The sequence below is a fragment of the Esox lucius genome, chromosome 5, assembly GCF_011004845.1.
Source record: "Esox lucius isolate fEsoLuc1 chromosome 5, fEsoLuc1.pri, whole genome shotgun sequence".
Lineage (NCBI taxonomy): Eukaryota > Metazoa > Chordata > Actinopteri > Esociformes > Esocidae > Esox > Esox lucius.
The window spans coordinates 16,593,251-16,602,065 of record NC_047573.1 but is presented as its reverse complement, the minus strand read 5'-3'; the positions used below and the strand labels follow the sequence as shown (position 1 = coordinate 16,602,065).

General features: G+C 36.7%; 1 protein-coding gene across 1 annotated transcript; it reads left to right on the top strand.

Annotated features, from left to right (window-relative positions):
* Window positions 1-3,040: 3,040 nt before the first annotated feature.
* Window positions 3,041-7,615, top strand: sult2st2 (sulfotransferase family 2, cytosolic sulfotransferase 2). The gene is given in 6 exon segments (NM_001303707.1): window positions 3,041-3,351; window positions 4,855-5,066; window positions 5,339-5,465; window positions 5,838-5,932; window positions 6,244-6,424; window positions 7,197-7,615. Coding segments are annotated over 6 exon segments (861 nt in total). The 5' UTR covers window positions 3,041-3,215; the 3' UTR covers window positions 7,307-7,615.
* Window positions 7,616-8,815: the final 1,200 nt, after the last annotated feature.

Here is an 8,815-nt window from a genome sequence, read left to right as displayed (position 1 = left end):
GAGTGTATATATGTATATATTTTTTTTATTTTTTTTTTACCATTTTTAAAATGTCTGTATTGTATCTGCTACCCTAACACAGTGTAATGTTTTAACATAGTTTTAACATGATCAATCAAGCAATATAATTTTCTGTTTTAGGTTAGGGTTCTTTTGGAAACAATTATGTGACTCAATAAAAAATCCCATGATAATGAATCAATCAAATGTATTCATAAAGTCTTTTTTAAATCAGCAGTTGTCAGAATGTGCTTATCCCCAGCCTAAACAGCAAGCCACAACAAGATATTGATTCACAATGGCTAGGCAAAACCTGATGGCTAGGCAAAACTTAGTGGCTAGGCAAAACTTTGTAGAGTTGGAACTTATTAGAAACACACCTAAATAACGCACCATTTTTAGGGTGGATAAACCATAATGAAATCTGAAAGCTATTTGGTTTGTAATTACTTAAAGGCTTCAACATGGTACTGGCAAGTTCATGAAAATGTTAGGGAAGATCAAGTAATCATTGAGTGTAGTGTTCTTTTCCAGTTCTTCAGTAGGTAATATAGACAGACATATAAATAAATGTGCTGTTAACTATTCATTTATGTGATTATGAGGTAACCTGTCGTAGCAACTGTCGTTGATGTGTCAAAGGGCACCTCAGGATATTACACCATTTTTGCTTTTTGGATGCCAGCGTCAATTATCTGACTTTTCAGTAGGGATATGTCACGGATCGGCAGGCATTCCTCTATGGACCTGCTGGTTCTGTGGCCTGTTTTGTTGCATCCATCAGATAGCTGACATTTTAGTTCGCTTTTTTATGGTCAGCAGTCCTCTCAGACTAAGAGTGGTTCCCAACCTTATTACGTTACTGTACCACCAACAGAATTTTGCTCAGCTCGGAGAACCCCTGAAGTACCCTCTCATGTTAATTTTAATAGTAAGCCTATTGTGTCATGAGTTCTCAAGTACCCCCTGTGGAGAGGCCAAGTACCCCCAGGGGTCCTAGTACCCCTGGTTGGGAACCACTTTTAATAAGATCGTAGTCTATGTACCTGTGACAGATGCAATGTTAGTGATAGTGTAACCACAACATTGAAAAATAATGTACATGTCAAAGAATGATGTGAAGATATTCATATTCAAGTGCGGATTGTTCAATAGGCTTATTTGACCCATTAAATGGTGTAATTTAACGAAAGACCTCAAACAGCGCTCCATACCCCAGGACAGCCTCAAAGGGCTATTTACAGTACCATGACTGCATTTGCAAACAAGTTCATTACTACTTACTGTGCCATGTCTATGCTGAGGATACTTTTTATGCAATGACGTGCAAATCATTTAATCCAAATATTGAATTGAAAATGGTACAAAGACAATATATTGTTGAACCAGAGAAATGTTGTTGTTTTTGGAATAATACATGCCCATTTTGAATTTGATGCCAGCAACACATGTTAATCACTGTGTTGCATCTAATCTTCTTTTAACAATACTCTGTAAGCATTTGGGAACTGAGGAGACAAATGCTGTAGTTTTGAAAGTGAAATGTATTACCTTTTATTACCTGGCTCTTTTACTATGGAGCTATGCTGTTGTAATACAAGCTGAATCTGGTTTGGCATTGTCTTGCTGAAATAAGCAAGGCCTTCCCTGAAACAGTCTGGATGGCAGCATATATTGTTCCAAAACCTGTGCTGAAAGCAAGCCGGAGGGTCCCTCTCCCCTTTAGTCTGGACAACACGGCATCCATGATTCCCAAAAATAATTTCACATTTGGATTTGTCAGACCACAGGACAGTTTTCTACTTCACCTCAGTCCATCTTAAATGAGCTCAGGCCCAGAGAACACAGGGGCGTTTCTGGATCTTGTTTATATCTGGTTTCGTCTTTGCATGGTAGAGTTTTAACTTGCATTTCTGGATGCAGCAACAAACTGCGTTCACAGACAATGGTTTTCAGAAGTGTTCCTGAGCCCATGCAGTGATTTCCACTACAGAATCGGGTCTGTTTTCAATGCAGTGCCGTCTGAGGGCTCGAAGATCATGGACATCCAATATTGGTTTTCGGCCTTGTCCCTTCCGTTTAGAGATTTCACCATATTCTCTGAATCTTTTAATGATATTACGTAGTATAGATTATGACATCCTCAAACTCTTTTTTACATTGAGAAACATTATTCTTAAATTGTTGCACTATTTGCCCACGCAGTATTTCACCGAGTGGTGAACCCCTCATCTTTACTTCTGACATACTCATCTTCTCTGGGATGCTCTTTTTATACCCAATCATGTTATTGACATGTTGCCAATTAACCTAATATGTTGTGAGCTCTTCCACCAGGATCTTTATATTACACAACTTTTACTGTATTTTTATTGCCCCTGTCCCAGCTTGTTTGAAACGTGTTGCTGGTGGAAAATTCAAAGTGGGCATATACAGCTTTAAGAGACCACTGCACCTTTTTCTTTCCTTTACAAAAACGTTGAAAAGGAAAGTTTTGAGTGAAGAACAGAAGAGTTCTATTTGCAGTGGTCTCTTAATTTTAACCCTTCTGTCCTTCACTCAAAACCTTTTTGGACTTTTTTGGAAAGTCTCTTAATTTTTTCTGGGGCTGTATTTTTCAAGGAACAATCAAAATTTACAGTTTTAACATCTTTGTACTATTTAATATTGAATAGGGTTTAAATCTGCACACCTTTGCACCTTGTTCTTATTTACATTTTCACTTTTTTGGAAAGGGGTTGTAGTTACAAATTCAAAGTTCAAATTAAGTTGAGATCAAGCTGTGTTTTACCTTCGACTACAAGTCTGCTACAAAACAGTGATGGTATTAGTTGTGTAAAACATTGTAAAAGTGAATTAAAAAAGGTATATTTAGAAGGACATAACATGAACAAAAAAATATACAGAGCTGAAAGATAAGTACTTTAACCTTTGATTTTGTGGACGGTAGGTTATTCATTATGGTCCGCCCCAAACATACTTCACCCACGGGTATTGGATAATTTCTCTATGACAACAAGTCTGTTCGGGATATGTACTCACTTTAAAAGGAATGTTAATGGACGTAACAGATGCTTGTGTTTTTAACGTATTCTATGAGTAAGATAGAGACAGGGTGGAGAAAGACAGACGACCATACTGCGTGCTTATCTGTGAAGAACGTCTAGGCAGTCCGTTTTAGTAGGACGTTGTCTTTCACTGAGTAGTTTAAAACCATGACCGAATACCTTTACAAGGAATACAAGGGGGTATACCTACCTACATTAATTTACCCCCAGGAGAGCCTTAAATTCTATGAAGACTTTACATTCCGTCAGGATGACATTCTAATTGTCACATATCCTAAGTCAGGTAAGTTTAATAAAGAGGTTCAACATGTTTAGGCTATTGCAAACTTAAAAGTTGAGAAGAAAAGGCCTGCTGCAACACACACTCTGTTAAGATGACCAGTAATGCATTTTAAGCCTACTGTTGGCCTTTATTTCTGTGGAATGACGTTGAATCCGTCTTTTCCCTTAGCTGTAAACAATAATCGAGTCTATGGGTTTCGCCCATTGTCGCGTATGCTGTAGATTGCAATTATATGGATGTGAAATAAAAAATTAAACAATAGTGTAAAATGAAAAGGATTGTTTTAACTCCCTGTGTTCTGCATTTGGATTTATTAAGGTCATGTTTTACAAAGACTAATAACATGCAGTTCTGTCAAACGAAATAATTTAGATCGCGGAACTGGGATGTCTGCTGAGCTTGTTTACATTACGCCCGGCGGTTTGCAAATATGTCAAGACAGTTCACTCTAAACTGTTACAAGTTTCGGCATAGTGCGCATACTTTACATTTTTGTTATAGAATTCACAGCTACAGGTAGCAATCTAGTTCAACAACCATCTCCTTGTCACTAATAAATACAGCCATGGGTAGCAACCCTACTATTCAACCACAAAGAAAGCTATACCCTGGGAAATATGCAAATTAATATTTATCCCATACAGTTATAACAAAAAACGGAATATTGAATTCACAATGCTGAACATTTTAATTTATATATGGATTAACTTGGGTGTAGCTATGCCAGTCGGTAGACATTTGGTGTCAAAATGAGGAAACATGAACACAAACCCACCCAGCATAAAAATGTGATCAAGTTCATTGCCTGCCCTCTGAGTGGGAGGGGAAGGGGAAAAGGTGATATGTATGAAAGACTGCAGTACCACAGTAACATACGTGATTCACTGTCAAGAAAATCAGCTCATCGACTTGTAAAGCTTACAGAGATAGATGAAAATGAGACTACAGTTTTCTTTTTGGGCAACAGTACTGACACTTAACAGGATGGACACATCCTTTAAGAGTAAAGTTGTTTGCTAGTGGGCGGGCATGCCACGAAGATTTTGCAGCATGTTTTGTAGGAACCTCTGGTTATCAGATATCTAACAACTGTTGCTATAAAATATATGTTTCCCATGTATTCAATTTTGTCATGCACCTAAATCATTTCTGCTTTTATTTTACTATAAATAAAATAAATGAATATCAGAAATGTAATTTAATTGTATTTCTTTGCATATGTTATATAGAAACTAAGTCAAGGTTCTTGATATCAATGAAAGGTCATAAGAGTTAGAAAGTAGGACAGGACTGTTGACAGGAATGAACTGCATTTGCATTTATATTTTATTTATTGAGGGAGTGTATCTTCTCATAAAAAGCTAGATGATTCGTTATCTTTTTATTACCTTAATTAATTTTAAAAATCAACAAACTTCACAGGCTTTTGAGGTAATTTGTTTTTGGCTCAGTGTTTTAGGTTTGGATGTCCAGAGCTTCAGTATAATAACCAAACTCTTCTAGGTACGACGTGGATGCAGGAGATAGTTCCCTTGGTTCAGAGTGGAGGGGACCTGAGCCCAGTGCTGACGGTCCCTAACTGGGACAGAGTTCCCTGGCTAGAGGAATCAAGGGCACGCACACTCAACCTAGAACAGCGGGAATCTCCACGCCTGTTTGCCACCCACTACCAATACGACATGATGCCTACATCTTTCTTCACTGTTAAACCTAAGGTAATGCCAGGGGAAATAAACATGCAGTTGTCGCAGAGATTTCTTTGGCTGAAAAGAATATTCTAAACTAATCTGTGTATTAGAGTTAAGAGTTATTTAAAAAATGTTTTTATAACCATGTTGGTTACATGTCTTGTTACGTCAAGAGTAGTCATGAACTGCATTGAGATGTTCCAATTCCAATTCCATGTTTGATCTCACACATTTTGTAATGGAGTAATGAACAACGGCATGGATTAATGAATGACTGATCAATGATTCCATTTTTCCAGGTTATCTATTTGATGAGAAACCCTAAAGATGTGTTTATATCGTCCTACTACTACCATGGCATGGCTGCCTTCCTAGTTAATCCGGGTACTCAGGAGGAATTCCTGCAGAAATTCATCAATGGGGAAGGTATTGTATTCTATTCTTGACTATTTTCAAACTTTTTAAGAATTGTTTGACCATCTGTGATACTTTTACGTTCTTTAATGTCCCTGGTAGAATTGTTAATCGAAAAAGGCTTTCTATTTATAGATATATTTGTTTCCTGGTTACCTTATCTGCTATATGAATTTATGGTGTCAGATATCCAAATAAGAATATAAGCAGTGAAGCAGAATTTGAGGGCATCCTTTATAAAATCCAGGAATTTATGATTTCCAATTGATCCTGTACCATTTAGTTTCCTTCCTTTAAATAATATTAATGCAAACTCCATTATTCACAATTCTGAAATGTATTTTTAACTTATCTATGATGACACCTTTGTGGTTGTCCCCACAGTGATATATGGTTCCTGGTTTGACCATGTGAAGGGCTGGTTGAATGCTAAGGACCAGGACTGTATAATGTACATATCCTATGAGGAAATGATATTGGTGAGTGTTTCAGGACCCTGCCCAAATGTTGTCTGCTGGACATGACATATGTATATGATAACATCTTCCATTAGATACAATTATAAAGGAGTGTGTTTGTAGGGATGTATGGACTACTGTGTGTTTAGCCCCTGAACTTGTTTTAAGTTGTATAACCCTGAGTTACAATATAGTCAATAACAAGTTGACCTGTTTCTCATTGTATTGAATGTATTTTAAATTTGTTTTCATGCTGTTCGAATTCGTCTATTTCATGTCTTGTCTTTTAAGTTGTTGATCAAAAAGTTTCAATACTTTGTACTGCTTTCCAGGACCTGAAAGATTCTGTATCACGAATATCCCAGTTCCTGGGAAAGACACTTGATAATGAAGTCATAGAGAAGATAGCAGACCATTGTGTGTTCAAGAACATGAAACAAAACAAGATGTCCAACTTCTCCATGGTTCCCACTGGGTTCATGGACCAGAATAAATCAGAATTCCTCAGGAAAGGTACTTCAATATCTCTGTAAACATTAATGCCTGCAGAATCATTGGATAATACCAGTGGTTCTCAATTTTGTTTCTGGTGAACCATAAGGCCTATGCAACTGATTCAAATTACAACCAGGGCCTCAAAGTCACTTTTTGGCTAGTTAATTGAGAATGACTTTTTCCACTGTGGCAGACTGATTAAAAATCTACCAGCCAGTAAATATTATTTTTTTTACCAACCAATCCCCAGCCATTACACCATAAAACAAAAGATAAAGGAGTATGCTGTTTAGTGTTTCCTAAAGAATACATGTTTTTCAAATAACAAGTAATGTGGTATATTGTTTGATTTCCCAAAAATCGAAGTCAAATTATAAACTGGTTGCTTTGAATCCTGGATGCTGATTGTCCGATAGCCAAAGGATATAATACCTTATGGCAAGTTTATAATTGCAATATGGCATCTCATGAGTTTTTGATATATTGCCAATAAACCATGGCCAAGAGCTGTGGCCAGGCAGTTCACGATATGTTGGCCTAAGAACAGCTTTTAGCCATGGTATACAGGTCATATAACGTAACATATTATATGACTTAGAAAATGTAAGTAACATGTCATACAAAATCGGTTGTCACAGATTTACATATAATATTTTATGCATTCCCCTGAGACCACATTGTAACTCTATGCCTTGATTACAACTCACTAAACTTTGACGATTGAAATCATGTGTGCAGTGCCAAGGCAGGCGTATGTGCAGTATGTGTTAATGTATATATGCTGTTTCAGGGATCGCCGGAGACTGGAAGAACCATTTCACTGTGGCACAGACAGAATACTTTGATGCAGCCTACAATGACAAAATGAAGGACATAAAATACCCATTTGTGTGGGATTAAATGAACAATCTCCACAGTCATTATACCTTAAATCATATATTTCCAATAGAAATAAATAAACATACGTATATAGTTAAGACACAATGTAAAACATTTATTTGTATGATTAAATGTGTTAACCTTCTTTGAAATGATGTATTTTATGCCTATAATTGTCAGAGTTGCTGAGTATGGACTTGTTTCTACAACTCTTGATGTTATATTCTCAATGGTTGTATTCTGTTATGTAATTGTTATTTTGTTGAGCAATTATGTATTGAAGTCTATTGCAAGTGCACAAGTCATATAATGATTCACAGTAAATTGAGCAATTAAAGCCCCATTTTGTGGTCTTTGACAGAGGTTTTGAGTGCTTTTTGCGACTGACAACAATCTTCCTCTTACCCATGGGCACAGGCCTTTATGAGCCCCCCCTCCCCACCCAGAAGTACAGACGTATTGCACCTGCGTGAAGTTGCCCCCCCCCCCCCCCCCCACCAACGCAAAACGTCGTCAAACTATGCTCGTTCGTTTGTGCTCCGTTTGTGCTGGTTTGAGTTTTAAAATATTAGACATTGAATTATAGACGATGACGTCACCAGCCCCCCCACATTCTCCAAATTCACCCAAAATAGTCTCGATCGTTTGTGCTTCGTTTGTGCTGGTTTGTGCCTCTTTTGATGAACACAGGACTGTGAGAATGGAATCCCTGTCGACTGCTGGTTTCTTGGGCATCTGGCATAAGCAAAACATAATTACCCTCAATTATTCTGATTCCAAAAAATATCATGTACAGCATAAATTTGTTTTAATATATTACTGTATTGGTCTGAATATAATGATCATATAATATAGTAAGGATAATGTAGATGGATAATATATCTTATATTAGGACCAATATGGTAATGTTCACCCCTAGATTGTCATTTTTTATTGAACTGAAAATTCATTGCTAACACTATCACTAATTTAGCTATGAAATGTTAAATACAGTTGCACCCATGGTCGTTTTTTAATACTAAAATGAAACTTTGTGCAGCTGTAAATAGCATTTCATAGCTAAATTAGTAATAGAAGTGTTATTATTGAGTTTTCTGTTCAATAACAAGGTTAGCTCTCTTGAATGTTGTACAATATTCTTGCAGCTACTAGTATTGTAACAGACAGTTTTAAAACAATGTATACTTACATTGTTCAGAAATTTGGATTAGTAACGACTTCTGTAGTTTGATTTATATCGACCTTTTCTCCACTAACTCTACACAATTTTATACAAGAGCATTCTTGAATGGAAGTGTCACTTGCCCCTAGTGGTGGGAGTGGAGTGTAGCAGATGAGACTCGTAAAAATTAAATACAATCACAAGACACTGAAGTGAGGATAATTGTTTATTGAACAAATTATGTGATGACAGAACGTCTTCGTCAATTCTACTTTAAAAGTGTGCTCACCTCGAGGATAGTTTAGCTGTTTTCTTGCCCAAAAATGCTGAAGTTACATTTAAACTACGACTTGATGACACACGTTCAC